General features: G+C 52.5%; 2 protein-coding genes across 9 annotated transcripts in view; both read left to right on the top strand.

Moving 5' to 3' along the window:
• The window catches only part of MATK (megakaryocyte-associated tyrosine kinase), a 31197-nt gene extending 11883 nt beyond the window's left edge, over positions 1-19314 (top strand). For 2 of the 8 annotated variants that reach the window (XM_055806145.1, XM_055806151.1), the window contains exons 4-21: positions 1584-1760; positions 2833-3001; positions 4730-4843; positions 5407-5493; positions 7765-7920; positions 8628-10728; positions 14676-14732; positions 14909-15022; positions 15175-15290; positions 15617-15836; positions 16785-16878; positions 16971-17036; positions 17192-17291; positions 17374-17458; positions 17634-17707; positions 17817-18022; positions 18386-18472; positions 18613-19314. In XM_055806145.1, the coding sequence (XP_055662120.1) occupies positions 14724-14732; positions 14909-15022; positions 15175-15290; positions 15617-15836; positions 16785-16878; positions 16971-17036; positions 17192-17291; positions 17374-17458; positions 17634-17707; positions 17817-18022; positions 18386-18472; positions 18613-19097 (1656 nt within the window). In that variant the 5' untranslated portion in view covers positions 1584-1760; positions 2833-3001; positions 4730-4843; ... (2 more) ...; positions 8628-10728; positions 14676-14723 and the 3' untranslated portion in view covers positions 19098-19314. Of the gene's footprint in view, positions 1-1583; positions 1761-2832; positions 3002-4729; positions 4844-5406; positions 5494-7764; positions 7921-8627; positions 10729-14153; positions 14255-14675; positions 14733-14908; positions 15023-15174; positions 15291-15616; positions 15837-16784; positions 16879-16970; positions 17037-17191; positions 17292-17373; positions 17459-17633; positions 17708-17816; positions 18023-18385; positions 18473-18612 lie in introns of all 8 variants that reach the window. The other 6 variants (XM_055806152.1, XM_055806149.1, XM_055806147.1 and 3 more) reach the window with 6 other exon arrangements.
• Positions 19315-19872: 558 nt separating this feature from the next.
• On the top strand, positions 19873-24393 carry LOC101915108 (complexin-3-like). Its single transcript, XM_005240853.3, has 3 exons — positions 19873-20280; positions 20888-20975; positions 21329-24393. Exons 1-3 carry the CDS (start codon positions 20123-20125, stop codon positions 21548-21550), a joined length of 468 nt encoding a protein of 155 aa, XP_005240910.2. The 5' UTR covers positions 19873-20122; the 3' UTR covers positions 21551-24393.
• Position 24394: the final 1 nt, after the last annotated feature.

Here is a 24394-nt window from a genome sequence, read left to right as displayed (position 1 = left end):
TAACTGGAAAACATAACACTGTACTTCATAATCATGAATGTATGAGCAGTATTTTTCCATATCTGTTTTTTGTGAGGATATGATGATGTGAACTGTGGATTATCGATGCTCTTCATTAATTCACTTAAATTATGCTAGAAAAAGTGATATTTCTGTAGCAATTTGAGAAATCTGAAACTGTTACAGAATTATTATTCTAATGTTTTAATGGGTGATGTAGATTAGTTTACTTATCATTGGTTTTTATGGAGGGGACAGGGGAGGAGGTTTAAATAGGAACACTGAGAGACTCTAAAAATATGTTCTTCAAGCTCCTGGACATGTGTATATCTGAAAAGCATAAGATGGTGAGCAGTATATTTGTAACTGAAATTACTGGATAACTTTGTCTTGTTGAGGAAGTAAGAAGTGCTAAAACATGACATTTTGTTAACCCTTATTTTTTTCTTCTCATATTTATTTTAGTAAGGAAAAAAGCTTTCTTCTCCAGATAAAAAGCAAATATTTTGATGATAAATGGAGTTTTCTCTGCCTACTGGAGTGAATCTGTGTCGTTTCAAACTTTTCATTTATATAGCTTTGTATTTCTTCACTTGAATTCTTATGATTTTTGTTAGATAACCTCCTTCTGTTTTAAGAGAAATTTATATCGATGTGCTAAACATCTCTTTCCTAACTTCTTAATTTATATGAAAGTTTGGGAATACATCTTCTGGGGTTCCTTCTGTCCTGCAGCTGGTTGTTGCTGTGTCCAATAATGTCTGGAATTGGGGTCAGCTGCTCCTGTGGAGGGAAGTGTGGAACTGAATTCCACTGTGAGAAACAAAACTTGAGAGGGGATTTTCCCCCTCACCTGTGTTGCGTTCTCAGTTTGCTACCCAAATGACAGCTCACTTGTTATGGTGGAAGAAAAGAGAGATCTGTTCCTTAGTGACGTTTGCAGAGAGCTAACGATGTCTTACAAGCATATACTTAACATCCAAGTAGTTACACCACGTAAAACTCCTCCGGATTTTTTTCAGAAGCAGGCATGTGATCCACCTGTAACTGCCTGGCCTCTCTGAACTCACATCTGTGTTGGTTACGATTCTCAGTGCCTTACTGAAAACTTAAACGACAAACAGGTCCTGGGGCAGAAGGGTCCTTAGGTCTTTCTGTTTTGGGAGGTGACGTGTATCTTACCAAGTGCATATGCCTACAATATTGTCACCTGTATGTAAACCAGCTACATTAGGTTTGCTCTACAGTCAACAAAAAGCTAATCACATACATACATTTGGCCAGATGTAGATCTTGCAGCCAAGCCTGGGCTGACTGTATAGGAAGCCTAAAATGAATAGGTTGTGTGTGAGTGCTTACACTAGTGCAAGGTAGCAAAGGAGAAATTCATCAAACTGTTAGTGCTTGTGAGCTTTTTATACATTGCAGGTTTGAACGGGACTCCAAAGGGCATTTTTTTTTTGTTTTTAATTTGAGTGTTTCGGGAAATTTTCCATTTATTTTCAGAGGACATTTAGTGTTTTAGTAGAAAAACAGTGCCATCATTGAAAGGGAAATGAATATGTTGCCCTGTCTGATTGCAGACTTACCAGAAGCACTTAGAATGACAAAAGCACAAAAAGAAAGACGTTGTTCAGAAGACAGGAAACCAAGGAAACAGGAGCTCGGCAGGCTTTACAACCAGCTTCAATGTCAGCTCTGTGCGTCCCTTGCACAGGAGCAGGTGCATGTGCGGCACATATCCGGGGAGCCATCAGAAGGTGGGATACGTTTATGGAGTTATGAACGTGACAGAGCTTGCTTATGTTCTAGAAGTGTGTACAGCAAGTAAAAGATCTTTCAGAAACATTTCTGAAAGAAAAATTGCAGTAGAAATACATGCTACGTGAACAAACTTGGGATAACTAGGTGTGTTGCTCAGCTTTGCCAAATGGCCCTCCCCTAAAATTGTAATCTATGCTGAGAAACCTAACCATTTGAAAAATGTTTTCTATAACATTCTTCTCTAAACTCATGTGGAAGTGATGTTACAATTAACAAAGACATCACTTAAAAAAAAAAAAGTCTGTTTTGTCGGTGAGATCAGAAGTTGATCTGCACTGTTCATTGTCGTTTGTTGAGCCTAAAAACTGTTGTTTGAATAGAAGTTTAGAAGCAGCTGACTTTGGGAACTGCTTGCAGAGAAGGGATGCTGAGGATGAAAAAGGAAGAGGTGGTGTGAGCTATAACCTATTCAGAAATGTTCTAGAATACTGAAGATGCCAGTGTCTGGTGTGTAACATCATACAGATGTTCATGTCAGCTTGTGATAAAAAAGCTTAAAATCTTTCAGGCCTAACTACAGTTTTTGTAGTTGATATAAAAACCATCATCAAAGAAATAATTACAGTCAAATTTGCAGAGCACAAAAATTTTAGCAGTCTCAAATTGCCTTTTCTTTTGAAAGACTTCTTACCATTGGAATAATTCCCTGTCTTTGGAGGGATCCAGTCTTTGCAAAGAGTAACTTTTTAATGTTACCTGTTGGACGTTGTGGCAGTCTGAATGTGAGAGATACTCAAGCAGAAGCTTTTGCTTAACAAAACAAAATTTTTAGCATAGCCTTTGCTTCTGTGTTGCATTAGAGGTACAAATCTCAGTAATAAATTTAATCCACTACTGTCAGCTGCTATAATAATTGCTATAATGACAAGGAACAGAACAAATGGGGCAAGATTTTATGGTGACAAACAACTGACAACAGTATGAAGAATTTTTAACTTAAATAGTATTAAGGATGTCTTCTTAAATATTAAAGAATTTGGCTACTAATCCAGTTTTCTTCATTCACAGGCTAATAAAAACAGAGGGAACATGCAACAAACTTGTGGAAGAGAAGGTGATGAAACCAGAAGCAGAGCTACACCTATCTCTGAAAATATACCTGGAGGGCTACTGGATGCACAACCTGTTTTACATGACCATGTAGAAGACGTTAACATCTTGCAAGATAAATTGCTGTGTGAGGCTTTTGATTTCAGACATTCTTATCATGGTTTTTAACATATTTGCAAAGTGATTTTTCAACAGTGCTTGATCTAACTGTTGAACTTATTCCATGCTGTTTTATTTCATGCATAATTACCTTACTCTGATTTTTCAAATATACAATTGTAGGCTTTAATGCAAGATTTTGTATTAGTCAGGCTTTTTTTCTGTGGGTAAATATTGATTGCTGTGCCAGGTGACGAAACATTCAGATTGCTTCTGTTGTTGTTATTTCATGAATTCCTGAAAATACTACTTTGCTTTTAGTTATGAAATTGTACATTAAGATTTGATATCTAAATTGAATCTTCAAGTACAGCATTTCCAATTAGATTAGTTTTTATTTTTTCCATTCTCATGTAAGCAAAAGCAGATAAAAAGGAAAGACGAGAAAAAAAAAAAAGCAAGTGTAAGAATTATTTTTGCCTGGAAAAGCCTGTGATGGCACAAGCAGGTGATTGAATACCAGGGAGTAGGTGGGTGCTGCAGGAGGTAGTAATGATCTTAAAGAGAACATACCTGGGTGCACTATGGACTCAGAAAAACTGCTGTAAGAAATTCTTTGCTAGACGATGATTGCTATATCTTATGAGCTGTAAAATGAAGTCATATCCATTATGATAAAAATGCTGTCTTGTCACTGTATGTGAATGAATCATGTTCTAGTTAAATTTGTGAGGTTTTCAGTTGTGTGTTCCTAGAAGCCTTTGCAGCTTAAAGTAGATGTTGCATTTCCTTCCTGTCTTAAATAACATTGTAACATTGCTGGGAGCTTTTAAAATAGCTGTTGTACATTACTCAACGGGTTGGCAAAATTTTTATAAAGAGTAAGTATGTGCATCTTGCAAAAGTACATTCTGGTGAGAAATTCCTGAATGCAAAACAGTTGTTACTGTCATGGGTAGTTATCCTGAACAACATGTTTTATGTCTCAGATTAGAAATGATGAAGGAATAAATATCAGACTTCATTGTAAGCTCCAAGTGCAGTTTCAGTGGGTTTGTATTTAATATTCAGAGAGTAGTGCTAGAATCCTACCACCAAAATAAAAAATGTGATAAGAGGTGGGGAAAAATGTTCTACTCCTGCCTGTGCCCATAAAACTGCAGTATGTGAGTGACAGAGAAATGCCAGTAAATAACAGAAATATCCATGGAGATCCCCACAGACTTAAATCTAAATGACAGAGGTGATATATTCTGCTATTCTCTGTGCTTTTGAGGGAGAATTTCTTGTATGATTACTGCAGTTAAGAAGATTACCAGGCAGCTGTAAAATCCTGCATGCACTCAGTTGTCTCAGATCTTTAACATTTTTAGAAAGAAGCTCTGAACCGAATTCTTCATTCACTTGACATTCATCCCTAGGAAGCTCTGTTTATTATCAAGTGCAGGTTAAAGGGTTGTTTTGTTTGTGGTTGTCTTGGGAGGGGTGCGTCTGTTTTGGTGGTAAAGTAGCAAAGGTAATTTCTTACTTGTCTGTCTATATGATAGAAATTATCACAGAAGTTTGTATGTTCCGGGTGGTTTTACAGACCTGTGAAAATGCAATCTAGAAAATAATTTCAAAGTGCTAAAAAAAAAAAAAAAAAGGGGCAGGGTCCCAAGGATAGGCAAACGTTTAGAGAAGCAGCAAAGACTGGGAAAGGGAAAGCATGTTTGTTTGCTTCTTATTTCTAACATGTCACTTTTATCCTCTCCAGAGACAATGGGACTTTCTGTAAAAAAGGCTTCAAGCAGGGCATCAAGCCTGTTAAATCCTGGTGGTGGCAGGCAGCATGTTCTTGAAGGTATCATGTCAGGAAAACTGTTGACAGGTGGGTATCAGCATTACCCAGAAACCTCACTGGAACCTTTGGCACAGCAGCTCATGCTGGGAATGTTGTTCCTCAGTTCTGCCACCTCTTGGTTGTTTTCTTTTGAAAGGGTGTGAAGTGTGATGCGTTGACTCCTCTGCACTGCTGAGTTGCTCTGTTAAAACAATATTGATAGCAACACTCTCTCCAGGAAGGGAGAGACCTCTGTACCTTCTGATTTCTAAGGAAAGACTAATATTTGAATTTGTCAGAGATGTGTTTCAAGCCCCCAGGCATGCTTACTTGGCTTTACAAAGCTCACATTGCTTTTCTGAACGCAGTCGTTATTTATAGAAAAGCTTTTAAGAGATGTCTTGAATGCTGTAGCTGTGTGCTCATTCCAGAGAGTCTAAAGCTTGATCACTTTGTCACATTTTCTTACTTGAGGTAAAGCAAAATTCCAGAACTGTTTAAACAGTTTTTAAACTTGATTTTTGATTCTTTGCCTTCTGTGTTTTGCTGTTAAAAACCTGGTTGCCACATATTTTTTAATGTGTTTTCTTTCTCATATCTTGCGTTGTCAGATGAACCTGGGCTGCAAGATCCCTGTTAGAAGAAGTTGGATACTTTGGAGACTGTAGGAGTAAGGTGATGTCACAGCCCATGCACAGGTAGAAAAAAAGAGCACTTTTAAACTACTGAGAGATGTGGTCTGCATTTTACTTATTATTGTATTTCTGTCACAAGTAACACCAGAAATTGTGTTGGTGTTGCTCACTTTTTAATGAAAGGATTCATCAAAGTGGGTGAATATTGCAAACGAGAGCCCAGTTGTCTTTAAATATGCTGTTTGTTTTAAATGTTTTTGTCTGCCATTGAGTCCTCTGTCACATTTTTTATTGCCTGTGTGGAAAACTATAGAACTTATTGTGGCACATAAAACTGAACAGCGCATAACTCAAGCCCTGTTCCATTCTGTTTGCTTAGTCATTCTTAGTTTGGTATGCAGTAGGAAAGGTCATTTACGTATAATTACTTCTTTTTCATTGACACTTAAAATTTGCCTGACCATGCAGTTTATTTGCAATGAAAGCATTGACTTCCTTATTGAATAAGCAAACATTAAAATCCTACAGTTACTTATGTTAAATATGATGAAAGAGAATAGCATATGAGACTAAATTACAATTGCTGTAACCAGTCTTGACTGAAACCTGTGTGTCTCAGTGCAGAAGTTTAAGGTGATTTCAGCTTGAACACGAAATTCTTGGTTTCTAATTTTCAAAGTAGCTGGCTACCTTAGCTTTAGGTGAGTGTTTGCAAGATAAGCTTAATTGCTACGTATGCTGTAGTGGTGGTGATCTTCTAAATAACTTTCCACCTTCCATGGCATGTGTAGGAAGAACTGCAGAATTCTATGTATTTCCTTCATACAGCTGCCTTCAGTTCAGTTGGGTTGTTATCATTTTATCTTGTCCATCTCCTAGCATGATTTAAAAATGCTAACTTTCAAGGGGAAATAAAAAAACACACACAAAAAAAACCCCAAACAAAACTAACAAAAAACAGGAGACTTGGAATGGGGCCCTTGGCATCTCCAAAAAGTATATTTAATGCATGTGGTAAAAAAAAAAAAAAAAAAGAGACAGCTAGAAGAGTAGAGGGTGAAGGAGGTGGAAGAGATTACAAAAAAGATGCTGCCTAATAATGATACTGCGTGTATAAAATAATGTTCATATGCTTCCAACTTTTTATATCTAAAGAGGTCCTGGTTTAGTCTGTTTACATTATTAATGATTTTTCCTTGAAATACTGTACTGTAAGTACTTTTAAATTGTACTATAATCACTACAGAAATCGCACCACTGTGTGAGAGTGAAGTTGCCTGTAGCAACAGTTCCTTTCCTTCTGTTATGTCTCCTTCCCCTCCCACTCCCTTGCTCTAGAAAAAACCTCTTCCCACAGTAAAACAGGTAGACAGTCAAATACTATTAAAGAAAAAAAAAGTAAACCCCTCCCATCCTCTAGTATTGTATATATTCTTTATAGATTTTCTTTATTACTTTGGATTTCTACCCTCCAACTGGAGGCAGTTTATAGCCCTGTTGTACAGGTTTGGGGTTTTTTACCCCACCCTTTTTGAGCAGGGGTCTTGCACTTCAGGGGTTACTGTTTGGGAGCAGTGGTGTGCAGAGTTGTACAGAGATACGTAGTTGCTTGCTTAAAGCCTTTTTGGTGGTTTTGGCAAAGCTGACCAAGCAAATGTGTGGAGGAGAGGCTGTAATGTGGCTTTAGTGTTGTCATAATGGGACCAGGAAAAAGAGTACAATGGAGAAAACCAGAGTTGAACGCTTTTGTTCTTCTGTGTGGTGTTGCCAGTTAAGCCACTGGATTGTCACAGGCTTCAGCTTCATGCATATATTCTTTGTTTAAACTTCATTAAAATCAATCCTCACATTCCTTCAGGCTTTTGGGGGTATTTTGAACAATGGCTTTTTAGAATTTACTGCAAAACATTACTTCTGCATTATTCATTGTCAAATAAGCCTGTTTCTTCTTTAAGTACTTTTTTTGGGGGGGGTGTAAAGCAGGTTTGTAAAGCAGGTTCTGTTTAGGTGCTCTGAGTTAAGAGTTGTAAGCCATACAAAAATAGGTATTTGAAGAGTGATGCATTTCAGCATTTCCATAGATGTTCAAATAGATGCATTTTTGTATTAAACTATTACAGTGCAGTGTGTTCTGAGCTAAAAGGTGCTCACAGCTAGCTGGCTTAGCTGGGGCGGCTGCCATCCTTCTGTACACTTAGTGTTACCATGACCTCGTGCCGAAGCCTTGACTCTGATCTTCCTCTTGCCATGCAGTTATCGTCATCTGTTTCTGCTAAATCAGAAAGATAGGGAAGCGTTGAAATACTGTGAGTAATTTCTAACCTTTTGTCTTAGATCAAAAGAGGATCAAGTGGTGCATCTACTCCAACAAGCTTCCCTCATCAGAAGGCAGAAAGTAAAACCATTAGACACTGCCACAGGTGCTGCCAGAGATGAAAGCCAAGTTACAATACCAAATGCTGAAGTCTGATGTAGCGGTCCCTGTTCGGGGTAAGTGACGTAGATGCCTGTAAAGACCAAGAACCCAGGTGCAGAACATGCATCCACATGCTGCACATCACCCCCCAGAACAGGCACGACACACAAGCATGGGCACTGCAGTGAAGGCTTGATGTGTCCAGGTAAAACAGCTGCCACAGTGGGATTTGGGTGTAATGACCTGGCAGCTGTAGCAGGGCATCTTCCACTCGTCCCTTGAGCATGCCCGATCTACTTTCTTGCTGGGGCATAAGTTTGTGCATTGCTATTTGATCTGTAAGGGTTTAGTAAAAGCATCTTTGCTGTCCTCACCGCTTTTGGGCGCTGCTAGGGACCGAGGGGAATCTCTTGGAAGTGTCAGTCTGGCTTCCGGCAATGCGGTGTGCGCAGCAGCATCTGAACCTGGTGTTGCATACAGCTGCTTGGAGCAGGGTAAGGTTAAGGCATCATCTAAAGCTCCAGCCATTACCAAGAGTGAAATACCCTTTGTTGTTGCGTTGAAATGTAAATCTTTGCTATGAAAAGGGGTGTTTAACCTCAGTGATTTTTCTTTTTAAACCTGGAGGTCAGATGTCAAAGACCAAGTTAGACGTCGGGTGCTGCCCTTACAAGCAGAGGAAGCCAGAGGCACGCTGGACACCTTGGCTTGCTCAGGGTGGCATTTGAAACCAGGTCACCTGGTTGCATTCTGGATGTGCCTGTTTTTCCTTTGACTATAGGGGAAGCCAGAAAGGACCTGGATGTTTGATTTCAGATGCTAAAAGGAGAGGTAAAAAGAATCCCCTTCCCTGCCCCCAAGTTGCTCCGGAGGCAAGGCAGGAAAGAGTTGTCTGCTTTTGTGACATACTGACATTTGCAGATTCCCTTCTTAAAGGCTTGAAATACAGGGCAGATTCCTCAGGCTGGGAAGGCACGTGTCTGGTGAGTCCAACCGCGTTGTCAGCGTGGACTGAAGGGAGCTGCGTCAGCAAAAGAGAGCCTATGGGCTGTGGACCTGTGCTGAAAGTAGCTGTTTTTTCTGTACAAAATGTGCTGCTGTTTATAATGCGTGTTGTCGCCCATCTCTTCCATCTTCCTGCTCCAACCTTCGCTTCCTTGGATAACTCCAATCCTTCGTCTTACCAGGAATGGCACTGCTCAACAGTTTTTGTAGGACATTGTGCTTGTGACCGTGAGCTTGACTCTCACTGACCCAGAGGAAGGATGTCAGGAGGAAGACTTAATAAGTGGTTAAAGCCTCAGCCTACCATGTGAGAAAAGCATTTCCCATACGATTGAACTTTGACCCAGCAATTTTGGAAGTGCTACAAAATCTTGATGTTTTGGCTCATCATAGGCTGTTTCAGAGGGACCTGGCTGTGCCACCCTGACCTGGCTGTGCAGTGCAGACACCTACCCTACTGCACTAGAGGAGGGAGGAAGACAGTTTTGAGGATCAATGTATTAAAGATTGAGGCAGTGACTGGGTGATAGGCAAATGGTGTGAGACCAGCTCTGGCAGAAGCAAGCAGGAGCCTTTTTGCCACTGTACAGCAGGACAGGGAAAGCCCATTTATGCAACCTGAGTGAGTTGTTCCTTGTGCGTGATGCCGAGTTCTCTGGGCCGTGGTCACATCTGTAACAACGACAGGATGTGGCAAAACCCGAAAGTATGAAACATCTGTGTCACAGCGAGTACTGTGCAGACCCCAGGAGATCTGGTGCTGAGCCCAGATGCGTGGTGCAAGCGCTGTTATGATGTACTCTTGTGTTTGTTCTCAAGCTTGAAGAGAGTTGGTAACTAAGGATCCATCCTTACAGATTCAGAGGATAATGCAAGGAGTGCTCCTGGGGAAACATGTCCCAAGAATCCTATGAACAGACTGGCTTGAATGGCTTGGGGAAATTGTTTGTTGATAGAACAATATAATCAGGAGCTCAAACTACTGGCTAGTTTGGAATACTGTCTTTCTGCACTGCCTTTGCCCTTGAATTGCCAGTATTTTTTGAAGGCTTAAGCACCATTTTATTAAAAACAGAAAAGTACACAGAAAAAAATCGAGACCCCTGGATGAAGTATGGTGTTTGCCTGAAATGGCATTTTTCTTCCTTTTCAACATTTTGCTCAGAATATTGGAAATGTTAAACATTAGTGCAAAACTGGTTTCCAGCTTTCTGGCTGGGATGATGAGCTGCAGAGGCGATTATTCCCTCCCTGCTAGTTGCGGATGCTGGAGGATACAGATAAGCCACTGCCATTTGATGGTGCTTCTCATTTAAAAGTGTCTCTGCAATTGCCTGTTCCAGCCTGCAATGCATCTGTGTTTTCATCCTCTATAGACCAGCAAGGTGCAGCCATGATCTTGGATCAACCTTCCCAAAGTCTCACAGAAGACAGTGCTGAGATGGGATTAGACTTTGGGATCCCTGGTCCCAGGGATCGTTAATTTTCTGTGAGTGCTACACAGTGCTCCAGGATATGGGATCTGGTGATCTCCCAGTTCATGTCTGGCGAGGGTGTGTACTTGTGCCCTCAAAGGGTAAAAGTTGTTTTAAGTGTTGTCAAACAATGAGTCACCTCTGATTAATGCTTGATGTTTGACTGTGCAGGCGGCAGGCACTAGGACCTCTGGGACGCTGCATCTACAGCCCTTACCAGAAGAGAAATCAGGAAATAACGCAGTAGCTCTTTCTGGGAGCATGCCCTTGAAAATAAAGCTTTGCTGCTCCATATGAAAGAGAATTTACTCTCCAGGAATTCAGGAATCTAAGTCCAGGCATAGCTGCGAGCTACCCCAAGACATCATTGCCCCCAGGGCCCTGCATGGACATTGCTGGGAGGTAAGTGCAAGGCTCTGTTAGGGTTGCTGAGGGCGGCTGATGGGTCTGCTCTGCCAGTGGAGAGGGATGGACATGGTGGTGTAGTGTTAAGAGCATGGTTAAATGGTTAAGACTGTTTCTCTCAGTGGAGAAAATGGTCAGGCATCACCTGATTTTTCAGCAAAAGAGCTGTACTTGCCGTTTGTCCAAGTGACCCTTAGTGCGGCTGGGTGTTGATAAAGAAGTTCTCCAGTTTGTGTTTCAAAGGCGTGTCCATAACGCATCCAGCTCCAACCTCAGTGCAGAGGTGCAGGCTGCCAATGTCCCCTCTTCTGTTACTGTGCCATTGGGTCCTGGCAGCTCCACAGCTGGGATAACTGTGTGCTGGAAACCAGCCTGAACTCTCCAGTCCAGGGTTGGGATGGCTCCGCTGAATCCCACCGTGCTTCTGTGCTTCTCACCCTCATTCCAAGTACTCAGGTTAACTAATTAAAAAAAAAAAAAAAAAGTGCGTAGAGCAGCTCCAAAACAAAGAAGGGAGAAATATCTCCTCCCAGGCTTTCTGCCCATGCGTGCCGCTTGTGGGAATGTTCATTCCAGCGATGGGAACTGCATGGATCAAACATAGATTCATAGACTTATAGAATGGTTTGGGTTGGACAGGACCTTGAAGATCATCTAGTTCCAACCCTCTGCCATGGGCAGGGACACCTTCCACTACCCAACTACACAACTCAGGTTGCTCCAAGCCCCATTCAACCTGGCCTTGGACAATCCCAGGGACGGGGCATCCACAGCTGCTCTGGGCACCCTGTGCCAGCATCTCACCACCCTCACGGTGAAGAATTTCTTCCTAATATCTTGTCTAAATCTAAACATCTCCAAGAACAAATAGGTGCTTTAGGACGAGGCATGTGAGTGTCACCCGGAGGAAGGTGATTCACTGCCATTGCCTGCTGGTGGCTGGGCTCCAGGCTCTGCCAGTGGCCAGTATCCGTGTTGGGCTGCATGTTGCACCGTGAGCCCTAGTGCCAGCTGGGCAGAAGAGAAGCTGGGCCTTTGGGTGCTCGGAGAGGAGGATCTGTCCCTTCTGAGCACCACCTGCTGTCTGCACTCGGGCAGGACTGAGCAAACAGTTGCTGCTTTTCCCCAGAAATTACTGTCCCAGAGGAGGAGAAAATGAAGGACCAACTGTCAGAGCTGATGTTGTCCTTCCTGGCCCAGCCAGCATGTCCCTCCTTGTACCAGGTTGTACCATGGTGAGAGGTCTGGAGCAGACCCCATCCTTAAGCTCTGTGCCCGTCAAGTCCTCGCCCATCCTGGAAGTGAGCTGAGCTGCATCCAGTCACGTCGGATGGGAGCAGGCACAGGGTGGCTGCCTTTGCATCTCTAAGTCCACCGACATAATACATGTGGCACAGATGGGCTGCAGGCTGAGCGGATGTCTCTGCTAGCTAACAATGGCTTGTGGAACAGATACAACTGCTGCCCGCTGATATTAACCTTGCAACAGCTGCAGTTGCCCCTTTGTTGTTGTTGCGCTGGATCAGGACCACATGGTACGTCCTCAGATCCTCACCGTCACGGAGACAGGCTGGGGTTTACCACCAGTGATGCAGAGGAGTGACCGTGACTCACCTCCAAAAGAGGAATAGAACAAAGACCGTCATCGCTGCTCCAAGGAGCCGAGTGAGCCCCCACACTGCTCCCAGCCCAGCAGAGTCTGGGAGACACTGTCCTGCTCTGGCTAGAAGTTTCCAAGGGGCCAGAGAGGCAGAGAGAGATTTCAGCTGCAAAATGGATCTGGAAGAAGGGTGCTGAAATCAGAACAAAACTTACAGAAGCTGTGACTTTACTTTTAAGAGTGTGGTGGGTTTGGGGATGATGCCGTGGCACGAGGATGCACGGCAGCCCTGGCAGTGCCACCAAGGGCACAGGCTTGGGGTCAGTGCCCCAGCAGGTGAGAAGTCCCCCCTCCAGCCCCCTGTGCTGTAAAAGGAAGATTAAAGAAAATGTGTCGTCCCCCCCTTAAAATAAGGTGGGAGAGCTGGTGACAACCAGCAAGGAGGAGGGTGAGGTACTCACCAGCTCAGTTTTCGGTGGTAATCTCTCATGTCTCTAAAGAAAGGGACTGGGGAAACAAAGTCCCTCCCGTTGTAGGAGAAAATCAGGTTCAAGACCACCTGAGCGACCTGAAGATAAATAATTCTACAGGATCCAACAAGATGCAGCTGTCAATGCGTGATGACTCTCAATAGCTCAATGTCCAGGTGGAAAGCAGTAACAAGTGGTGTCCCTCAAGAGTCCACACTGGGACCGATACTATTTAATATTTTCATCAGTGGTGTGTGTAGTGGGATTGAGTGGACCCTCAGTAAGTCTGCAGATGAGACCAAGCTGGGCGGCACAGTTGATTCACTGGAAGGAGGGGATGCTGTCCAGAGGGGCCTTGACAGCCTGGGGGGAGTGGGCTCATGTGAGCTTCATGAAGCTGAACAAGGCCAAGTGCAAAGTCCTCCACGGGGGTCGCGGCAGTCCCCGGTATCAGTACAGACCGGGGGATGAATGGATTGAGAGCAGCCCTGCAGGGAAGGACCTAGGGCTACAGGTGGTTGACAAACTGGGTATAAGCCAGCAACGTGTGCTCACAGCCCAGAACGCCAACCGTATCCTGGACTGCATCGCCAGCAGGTTGAGGGAGGGGATTCTGCCCCTCTGCTGTGGTGAGACCCCACCTGGACCACTGTGTCCAACTGGGGGGTCCCCGGCACAAGGAAGACACGGACCTGTTGGAGTGGGTCCGGAGGAGGCTATGGAAGTGGTCCAAGGGCTGGAGCCCCTCTGCTATGGAGCCAGGCTGAGAGACTTGGGGTTGTTCAACCTGGGGAAGAGAAGGCTCTGGGGAGACTTGGCTGCAACCTTGCGATATATGAAGGGGGCTTACAAGAAAGACAGAGAAAGACGTTTTACCAAGGCTTACAGGGATGGGATAAAGGGGAATGGCTGTAAGCTGAAAAAGGGTAGATTTACGTTCAGTATTGGGAAGAAATTGTTCACCGCGAGGGCGGTGAGGTGCTGGCACAGGGTGCCCAGAGCAGCTGTGGATGCCCCATCCCTGGAAGTGTTCAAAGCCAGGTTGGAGCAACCTGGGCTGGTGGAAGGTGTCCCTGCCCACGGCAGAGGGGCTGGAGCTCGATGGGCTTCCAAGTCCCTTCCAACCCAAACCGTTCTGTGAGTCTCTGATCCTCCTGTGGAGGTGGCACTGGGGATGAAGGGCTCCAGGAGGAGAAGATGCACAATGTTGAATTGGAACATGGTCACATGCATCCCAGTGTGACAAGTTGGTGGCAAGGGGAGCACGGGGACCTTGTGGAATCATCCCACAGCCAGTGAATGTGACAGTCCCACCTCAGCCCGGCCCTGCCTGTCAGCATTCTCCCCTGCAGCAGGCAGCCCGTGCGCCAGCACTGCCACGTCCCCTGTCAGCGGGGCCCCTGCAGCTGGTGCCTCTTGCGGCCCTGATGACTTGGAGCTGCTGAAACAGGAGGTGAAAAAACAAGTTCCTGGTAAAACCGCATTCCCTGCTGCGGCCACGATGATGGGCTCCTGTGGAGCCAGCAGTGCTGGTGGGTGGTGGAGCACATATTCAAGCCAGCAGTGCCGGTGGGTGGTGGAGCACATCTTTGGGCTCCAAGGCGGGGAGAAGGGGCAGGGGCCAGGACAGCTGGGTCCTGCTCCCGACTGGGTTTGGGACAGGAGTGTCCCCTGGCTTACAGCCGGTGCAGGCAGGGTTTGCAGCCAGCTCCAAGCCTTGTCCTCCGTCCTACGGTGCGGGCTGTCCCACGCGATGGACAGGTTTGCCAGCAGTTGCGTTGGCCAGAGGAGCCTGTGGGGACAGCAGCAGTGGCCAGGGCTGGGCCGGCTCAGCCCCATCTCTCCACAACTGCCTTTGGTTTTTTTCTTGGCAGGTGGCAGCAGCAGAGGACAGGGAGTCCCTGGTGTGCCGACAGCCGACCATGTCTGGGGTGAGCAGCACTGCCACAGGATGCCAGCACTTCCCCTGCCAACATCGGCTTGTGCCCAGTGCCCCTTATCTCCAGCCAGGGCTTCAGACGGTCCTTGGGGCTGACCCCGATAGCTGTGGGAGGTGGAGGGGGGCCAACTTCCGCTGTCCCTGCTGATGCTGCCTTCTCCCCTGCAGAAACACTGGCCCTCGGGGACGCAGTGTGTCACCAAGCACGACCACACCAAGCCCAAGGCCCAGGAGCTGGCCTTCCGCAAGGGCGACGTGGTCACCATCATTGAGGCCGTGGAGGTGAGCCCGTGGGTGCTGCAGCAGCATGCTGCCCTGGGCGGGCACAGAGGGGATGGGACCCTAGTGCCATCAGCTGAGCTGACAGCACCAGCCCCCTGTCCCCAGCAGGATCCCTCCTTCCTTCCCTTGCCCTGAGACCCTCTTGTCCCCAGGGCAAAGGCTGGTACCGTGCCAGACACAACGAGACGGGGCAGGAGGGGCTGCTGGCGGCCAGCGCGCTGCGGGAGCGTGGTGCCATCCGTGTTGACCCCAAGCTCAGCCTCATGCCGTGAGTACAGCTTGGGGGGATCCGGGGTGGGGGGCCAGCAGCCCAGGTGAGACCCTGGGAGCTGTGGATGAGTCCGGCACGTTCCCCCCCAGCCAGGTTTTGGCTGGGCAGCGGGGGGCAGAGCAGCCTGGAGCTATGCCCTGGCAATGGAGGGATTTGCTGGAGCCAGCACCCGACTTTCAAGACCCCCAGTTGTGCCCACCCAGCTTGGATGGACCTCGTAGGGAGGGGTTTTATGCAGTGGGGTCTGTGCAGCTTTGGAGGGGGCTCTGCTCTCCCCGTCTCGCTGCCAGCATGGCCCTTCTCCCCAATGCTCCTCTCCCCAGCTGGTTCCATGGGAAGATCTCCGGGGTGGAGGCAGTGCAGCAGCTGCAGCCCCCCGAGGACGGGCTGTTCCTGGTGCGTGAGTCTGTCCGGCACCCCGGTGACTATGTGCTGTGCGTGAGCTTTGGCAAGGAGGTGATCCACTACCGCGTGGTACACGAGGAGAACACGCTCAGCATCGACAGCCAGCAGTACTTCTCCAACCTCATTGACATGATCGAGGTGAGACCCCCCTCCCCAGGCAGCGAGCCCCGCCAGCACCAGACCGTGGGTGAGAACCTCGTGGGGTCACTCAGAGCAGCGGCAGGTCCCTGTCCCTCTATGGTTTTCGTTGTGTTTTGTTACCTGGTGGAATTCTCCATCCTTGCCAACGGTTTGCGGTTCCCGCTCGGTTTGGGGTGCATTGGACAGATCTGGGAGGCCCCAGGGATGCTTTCTGCTGTGAGCCAGCCCAGCTGGCAGCAGCCCCTGTCCCCTGTCCAGGGCTACGTTTCCCCCCATCCCTGCTCATTTGGTGCTTCACACAGCAGCGAGGCTTAGGGCATTTTAGAGAAGGAAGGTCCTGGCAGCCTCTGAGCCTGGACGAGGCTTGAGGCATTCTGAGCTCCCCTCTGCTGACCCAGCAGGGCTCCCACATTAGCTCCTCACGGTCTGTCTTCACCCTGTCTCATAGCTGCTGCCCGGCTCCTCTCCAGAGGGTTGTACTCCCCTATGTTTTCCTCATTTAGACACAACTTCTGCTTTCGGGTGGGTCCTTTCCCCTTTTGGCTGCCTCGGCCCCGCTCTGTAGCTGCGACAGCCACCCCACCGCTTCCGCCCCGGCCGTCTCTGCAACTTGCCCTCGGCCACTGCAGCGCCAGCCGGGGCTTGTAGCCACGTCGGCTGCCATCTGCCTCGCTGGCAGCATCTCATGGTGCCCGTGGTCCATTGCGGTGTTTCCCGGCTGTGTGCAGAGGGGAGCAGGGCTGAGATGTGGGCTGTGAATCGTGCCGCTGGGGAAAATGTGGCGGTTTGTGCTGCCCGAGCTGAAGGGGGTCCCAGCCCCTTGAGGGTACTGGTGGTACTGGGGTCCCATGGAGCATCCTGTGAACGTTTCCTGGTTCCATGCCCCGAGCTTGGGGGTAAGAGATGGCACCGCCGCATCACCTTGGTCTGTTTGTCCATCGGCAGCACTACATGAAGGAGCAGGGAGCCATCTGCACCAAACTGGTGAAGCCCAAACCAAAAACTGGGATGAAGTCGGCCGAGGAGGAGTTAGCCAAAGGTAGGGAATGATGGGAGAGGGTCGCTGTCCAGGCTTTGGGGACAAGGCCCTGCTGGTGGCCCCTGCTAACCTGCCCTTGTGCCTGTGCTCAGCCGGCTGGTTGCTGAACCTGCAGCACCTCACACTGGGAGAACGCATCGGGCAAGGAGAGTTTGGAGGTAGGTGAGAAGGTGGGGTGTGGAGGTTCCCTGGCGGTGGGCTTCCCCAAATGGCACCTGCTGATGTCCCCTCCCCATCCCGTGGCATGGGGGGCTCAGCCTGGGAGTGGGATGTCACGTGTGGTGCTGAGCCTGACCCCCATCTCCCCTCCCAGATGTCCTGCGGGGAGAGTATATGGGGCAGAAGGTGGCTGTGAAGAACATCAAGTGTGACGTGACTGCCCAGGCCTTCCTCACCGAAACGGCTGCCATGACGTGAGTGCCACATGGGGGGGACACAGCCTGACCCTGCCCCACGACCCTGGCACCCCCCTGACTCACATCCCCTGCATTTCAGGAAGGTCCGGCACAAAAACCTGGTGTGTTTGCTCGGCGTGATCCTGCACAACGGCCTCTACATCGTCATGGAGTACATGAGCAAGGTAACAGCGCTTGGCTGGTCCTCGGCCATCGGGACTTGTCACCACTCAGGCTGGAGGACAAAATCCCCGTCTAGGGGCCGAGCTGGATGAATGCTGGGTGCTGCAGCCCCTGCGGGAGGCAAAGTCTGGGCAGCTGCGCGCTGTCGGTCCTTATGCATTTCTCCTCCTCTGTCAGGGCAACCTGGTGAACTTCTTGCGCACACGGGGCCGGGCACTCGTCCCAACCCATCAGCTCCTCCAGTTCGCTCTGTAAGTCCATCTTCCTCCCTGTGGGCTGGGGACTGGTGCCCTGTGTCCCTCTGGGCAGCCCCAGGGGACATGTGGTGACACTGTGCTCTGCTTCGCTTGGCCGTGGCAGGGACGTGGCTCAGGGCATGGACTACCTGGAGTCCAAGAAGCTGGTGCACAGGGACCTGGCTGCCCGCAACATCCTCATCTCTGAGGAGAACGTGGCCAAAGTGAGCGATTTTGGCTTGGCCCGGGTCAATCCCAAGGGCAAGGACGCCACTCTGCTGCCCGTGAAGTGGACGGCTCCGGAGGCCCTGAAACACAACGTGAGCAGTGGTAGGAAGGGGGGGTGGGTCAGGGGGTCCTCCCAAAGCAGCTCACCCCCTTGGGTCCACCAGCTCGTCCCACCGGCCTGGCTCTGCCCCGTGGTGGCTTCTGGCACATTCAGCCCTGTGACTCGCAGAACAGGGGCTCTGTCCTGGCCAGCGCTTGCCCTGGTGTGCAGTGGGAACTGGGGCAGCTCCGGTGGGATGCGGCAGGATGGACCCAGGGCCGTGTGAGTGGTGGGAAGGGAGGGGGTTCTGGGGGGCTGGAGCTGGCAGCGGGCAGGCGCCGTCTCCTGTCTTGCGCTCAGGGAGGGAAGGGGACCCCGCGTGGCCCCTAGCCGGCTTCAGCCTCCCCTTCCTCCTGCCACCACAGAAATTCTCTTCCAAGTCGGACGTGTGGAGCTACGGGATCCTCCTGTGGGAAACCTTCTCCTTCGGACGAGCGCCCTACCCCAAGCTGGTGAGTGCTGTGCTGGGGCATGCCGCCGGTCACACCCCACTGGCACCGATGGGACAGGGACACCCCACTGTCCCCTGGCCAGGACGGACCCCGGTGGGGTGGGGAGGTGGGGGTCCCAGCTGGCTTTTCCATCCTGTCAGAGCCTGAAGGAGGTGACAGAGCTGCTGGAGCAGGGGTACCGCATGGACCCCCCCGAGGGCTGCCCGCCTGCCGTCTATGCCCTAATGAAGAGCTGCTGGGAGCTGGAGCCAGGCAAGCGGCCGTCCTTCAAGAAACTCATGGAGAAGCTGCAGAAGGAACTGAAGCACCTGATGAAGGATATTTAACCCCTGCCTGGCTCCCAGGACCCATGGCAGAAGGACCCCGGGACCACCAGGGTTGGGGGTGGTGTGGCAAGGGGTGGCCGGTGGCACCGCTCTGTCCTGGTGGAGATGGGGCAGCAGCTGGGGGGAGGCTTTCCTCCCCCAGGGCACCCAAAGAGGAGGTAACAGCCTCCCTCCATCCTGGCATGGGTCCTTCTTCCCACCACGCGGCCCAGAGAAGGGTTCCTGGGGGTCCACCTCCCCTGACCTGCTGGGGTGGTGTGGGGCCACACACCGCAGATACCGTGCTCAGCTCCGGGTAGCATGTGCCACACGTGGGGTCCCTTTGAGCTGCCCCTCCCGGTGACAGGGGACAGGATGGGACATCTCTGCTCGCTGGAGGATGAAAGCCCAAAGCCCAGCCCCAGCGCAGCTCCGCTCCAGCCCCCCGGCCCCGCACGGGGACGCCGGCTGCAGCCAGCTCTAAAACCACACGGATTTGAGCTTTTTGATTAAACCAAAGAAATTAGTTCAACAGCATCTTTAAGCCTCTGGGCTCAAATTAGGCCTATCCCTCGCCTGGGGCCGGGCAAAGCACAGCGAAAGGCTTGGGTGGGCTGGGAGCTCTGGCCCTCGGAGCCCCCTGCACACAGCCTGGCCCCTCTCCCCTCGGGGCTCTGCGCAGCCAGGGATTATTCATTTAATCAGAGTCTGTATGGGAATTGCTTGCATATAGATTATGGCAGCGGGGCATGTCCTCCGGCAGTGGGAAGCCCCCGGCCCCGCCAGCTCCCAAGCAATCTCGACGTCTCAGTGGAGCTGGGATTAATGGGGGCAACGGGGCCGCACGCGCGTGTGCGTGTGCCCCCGCCTGCCGCCTCGTCTTCCTTCCAGTCCCTTGACCCTCGATTGGGTTTTCTCATTAATCCTCTCGCGTCTCCTCTGCGCCAACTTCTTGCCAGTGCCAGTGGTGCTAGGTGCCCATGGCGCAGGGCCCCCCAGCAGGATCCGACCCTGTGGGCGCTGCCCTCCATCGGGGCCTGAGCAACGAAGGGAGGGTCTTTCAGCCTGACCTGGGCTGCGCTGGGGCTCAGTGGCTCCTTCCACCTCCCCATCACCCTGGCAGCCCCCCGCTTGTCTCCCCACCCCCGCCGTCCCCCCCCAAGCACCCTTGGGTGCAGCGCGCAGCATGGGAAGGTCTTCCCACCCTGGTGGCTGTGGCTTCCCCTCCTAATGCCTTAATCCGGCCCTGATCCGCGGCGCCCCTGGGGCAGCCGGTCCCGCTGACCTTGCAGGCGCTGGCCCTGCGCAGGGACCGTGGGGCGCAGGCTGCTGCAGCTGCCCACCCATGGCCGCCTTCTTCACGGCTGCCCTAAAGAGCTTTCGGGGGGGCAAGGAAGAGCCGCCACCCAAGGGACCCCCCAAGGACGGCAAGGCGGCCACGCTGCCCAACGGCATGGCCCGCGAGGAGTTTGAGGAGTACCAGCGGCAGCTGCTGGAGGAGAAGTAAGGCTTCACCGGGGATCATCGGGGTCCCCCTGCACCAAGACCGGGGTCCTACTTGCCATGGGCTGTCCACAGGGTGGGGCAGGGAGGCAGCGGGGCAAGGGAAGAGGCACAGCGGGTGCCCTGCAGCACACCTCCCTGTGGCGTGGGAAGCCCCCATGGGTGCTGGCATGAGGCTTGGTGCACCCAGGTGACAAGGGGCACCCCCAAGGTGTCGCTGTCCCAGAGCAGTGTGTGTCTGGTGCCAGCCCAGCACCCACAGAGCCAAGGGGTGACAGGAGCCAGCATAGGATTGCATTAAGGTCCCACCTCTGTGGGTCTGGGTGCTGTGGGGACCCAGTGGCCCAGCATCCAGGAGGCTGCAGGAGGAGGAAGTCCCACCAACAGGCACCTTCACTCAGCATCTCTGCTGGGTGCTGGGACAGGATGTGGCCCCTGCCCCCAGATCCCTATTGCAACCCTGCTGCAGACCTTGGCACCCCCTTCTCCCGGCTCAGGGCTGGCACAGCCATGCTGCTGCTGGAGAACCAGGGTGATGCCTGGGGAAGGTTTGGCGGGGGGCATTTGGTGAGATGGGGGGTGACAGCGTGGTGCCTGCTGCTTGCAGGATCGAGCGGGACAAGGCCTTTGCACAGAGGAAGGCAGAGCGGGCCACCGTGCGGATGCACCTGCGGGACAAGTACCACCTGGCCCAGGTAAGGACCAACCTGCCCATGGTGAGACCTTGGGGGTCTTCCCCTGACCCCCTGCCCTCTGGGGCAGCCCCAGGCTGGGTGGCTGCTTGGCCTCCCCCGGGATGGGAGATGATTCCTGAAGAGGGCAGCAAACGGCTGATGTCTCCGTCTGCACCATCTGCCCACCCGCGTGTCCGTCCAGCCATCCAAATCTGGAACTGGACAGTCCCAGTGTCCCCTCAGCATCCCCAGTGCCCCGCAGCGCCCGGCTGGCCCTGAGGGACAGGGATCTGCTTTCCCCATCCCTCGCCCCATGGCTGGTGGGTGCCCGGCTCTGCCCACAACCCCCGACATCGTCTCCCACCCATGCGCAGGACGAGCGGGACGATGCTCAGCTGCACGTGGCCGGTGGCGCGGTGGAGCTGCCGGAGGAGCTGGCTGCCATGGTGCACAGCGAGGAGGAGGAGGAGGAGGAGGATGGTGGCACCGGGACTTTCACCTTCCTGACGAAGCTGTGGGAGCTGGACCTGCCGGCGCTGCGGGACCGGGCGCTGGGCGGCGTGGATGAGGTGAAGGAGAAGTGTGCCGTGATGTAGCATCGCTGCCCACCCTGCCGGCAGGTGACACTGGCAGTGTTGGGGCTCAGTCCCTGCCCCCCCACTGCCCCCCGGGAGTGATGGGATGTGTTACCTGGGGGTGGAGGTCCCAACACGTGCTGGGGCTGGGTTTCCCTCCCCAAAACCATTCCCTGTGGCTTTTGAGGGCTGCGCCGGGTGGGTGCTGGGCTGCAGGAAGCCTGGGTCCCCTCCAGCTGCGCTGGCCAAGCCCCTCCCTGCCGTGCCACTGCTGTGAGCCCCCAGCCAGGGCGGGCGGTGGTCCCCCGATGCTCCACCGGCCCCAGAACCCGGGCCCCAGGGCTGCACGCGCCGTTTGGCTCAATAAACGTGGTGTTACCAGCACCAGCCTGGTCTTCCTGCCGTACCCCTCATCTGCACGAGCCCTGTCCTGCGTGGGGTGGGGAGGGCACGGTGACACTGCTGCAGCGGGGGTGCCCCCCATGTCCCTGAGCCAGCAACCGGCGCGTGGCACTCAGCCACCAGATCCGTGCCCCCACTTCTGCCCCAGACCCCGGCCACCACCGCAGCCCAGTGTGGGAGCCAGTGGGAGCCATGGCCCGCCTCGGGGGAGCACCAGTGGGGTTGGGGCAGCATTTACCCCCACCTCAAGCATCCCCCTGCCAGCACAGGCAGCGAGGGGGTCCCTTTGGCTGGGGTCCTGGTGCTCCGCTGCCTCTTGCCCCTCCGGGGACTCGCTCCTGGGTGTTCGGCAGAGGCACTGGCTTAAACACCGCTGCGCCGGAAGGCTGGGGGCTGCTGAGATCACTAATAACCTGCCTATTTTAGTGAGGTCTAATCTGCCTGAGTCGCCTGTCCCTGAGGACTAAGCTAGCTGAACCCTTGTAAAATGTACCGCCAGCGCTGGCCCCAGCAGCACCTCCCCACCGGAGCAGGAGCCGCCGGGGAGTCACGCTGTGTTTGCATGAAAGAAAGGACGCGCTGAGCCGCCTCCGTCCTCCCCCACGCCTGGGCCATCTGCTCCGGAAAGGCCTGTGGGGACGAGCCTGCCCAGGCTGCCCACGGTGGCGGTGGCAGGGTGGCGAGGGGGCAGCTGAAGCCAGCACAGGTGGGTGGTGGGAGTTGGGCCGTGGAGCTCATAGCTGTCACAAGAGCAAGAACCACAGGTCTCAGCCACCCCGGCTGCAGCACCCGGAGCTGCAGGAGCTCCAGCAGGGAGGTCCCAGGGTGTACGAGGTGCTCGGCTCCCACCCCGGCCACCCACCCTCCAGGGACCAGCCAAGGGGCTGGTGACTGCTGGAGCATCCCAGGGCACGTCAGGAAGGCACCCGGGAGCCTCCTCGTGTTTGGTGGCTGCCATCCCTGCCACCGCTGCCACCCCCTGCTCTCCAGCCTTTCTTCAGAACTTGCAAAAATCTCCCATTTGGGCACAAAAATCCACCCGTGTTGTCTGAGCTGGGGCCACCCGTGACCCCAACAGTCCCCAGCATGGGGCAGCAACAGCCGCGGCACCTGGCACAGCCCTGTTCCACCCCACATCCCTGCTCCCCCCGGCGTGGGCGCTCAGCACCGCCTGCCCGCTGCTGGGATGGTGGCACTGCGGTCCCCAACGCGCCCCATCACAGCAGGGTCCTCCGTCCCTGCTCTGCGCAGGGCCCCTCGTGCCCCAACGGGCAGCTAGCTCCCAGTGCTCCCAGTGGGGCTGCGTGGGGGCTCCCAGCGCCAGCTGGGATTCGGGTCAGGACCCTCCGCCAGGTCTCCTTGGCTAATCGTCCCGCCCCCCCCTCCGCCCTCCCCACGCTGCCACCTGCCTCCCCGCTCAGCACCCTTTTGGGTCACCCCCTGCCGCCTCCCCGCCTGCCCAAGGCCTCTTAATGAACTAAAAAAGTGATAAATCCCTGGCCGAGCTGGTCACGTGAGGCCGGTGGCCCCCGGCCGCCCCCCACCCCGACCCCCGCCTCCGGCCCCACCGCCCCGGTAAGCTGACGCAGCGTCTCTAAGCGTTAGCAGCTTTGCCCACTAATAGGATTAGGGAGGTTTAAAACTGTCATTTGAGTGAACTAAACCCCCTGATACTCTGCATTGCACCCTTCTTAACCAATTTGCCTTCAATTAGGGTAATTGGGAAACTAGCAAAGAAGTATAGCATTAATATTTTAAAGTGATGAAGCCGGGCCTTGGACGAGGAAGCAAATCAATTTGCTATCTGCTCCTAAAAGGCAATTATAATCATTTGGCAAATAAGCCTGCTGGCCTCCCCCCCCCCCCCCCCCCCCCCCCCCGTGCGAGCCAACACCTTACAGCAGTCAGCGGTGCCGGTGCTGTGCACGCCGCCGGCGGGCGATGCCACAGCTGAGCTGGGCGCCCCCCACCCCTCAAACCAGCCCTGGTGCCCCAGGAGTCCCAGCGTGGCAGCACCTCCCTGTGCCCTCCGGCGCTGGGGGCACCCCGGAGGCTGCCACCAAGGGCCACCAAGGCAGGGGACCCGGCTCCTGAGCTTGCCGCAGTGCCTGGCGAGGGTCTGAGCGCTGGCTCTGGGCGAGTGGGGGCCGCAGGTCCGGGTGCTAGTTTGCCTCCCCAGCCCCACATGTCATCCCTGAGCCCAGGGATGTCCCCGAACCCCCCCGGGGATGTCCCCAACCTCCCTGCACATGCCTGCTGCAGGTGGGGCCCTGGCTGCGCTGTCTGGCATGGGGGTGTCACCCCATCCCCAGGGGCTGGGTGGTCCCCAGAGCCATGTCACACCATCCCTGGTGTGGGGCCATGCTGTCCCCAGGGTGGCGGCATGCCACCTCCAAGACAGCATCATGCTGTCCCCAGAGCAGTGTCAGATGGGGTGCACGGCCCCCCCCCCCAGGAGGAACA

Source organism: Falco peregrinus, chromosome 5 (assembly GCF_023634155.1).
Source record: "Falco peregrinus isolate bFalPer1 chromosome 5, bFalPer1.pri, whole genome shotgun sequence".
NCBI lineage: Eukaryota > Metazoa > Chordata > Aves > Falconiformes > Falconidae > Falco > Falco peregrinus.
The sequence above is the reverse complement of the archived record's forward strand: the minus strand, read 5'-3'. Positions and strand labels throughout refer to the sequence as shown.

Coding starts and splice junctions, on each gene's coding strand:
- LOC101915108 (XM_005240853.3), top strand. CDS start 20,123: ATGGCCGCCTTCTTCACGGCTGCCCTAAAGAGCTTTCGGGGGGGCAAG. Junction 20,281..20,887: donor CGGCAGCTGCTGGAGGAGAA/GTAAGGCTTCAC, acceptor TGCTGCTTGCAG/GATCGAGCGGGACAAGGCCT. Junction 20,976..21,328: donor ACAAGTACCACCTGGCCCAG/GTAAGGACCAAC, acceptor ACCCATGCGCAG/GACGAGCGGGACGATGCTCA.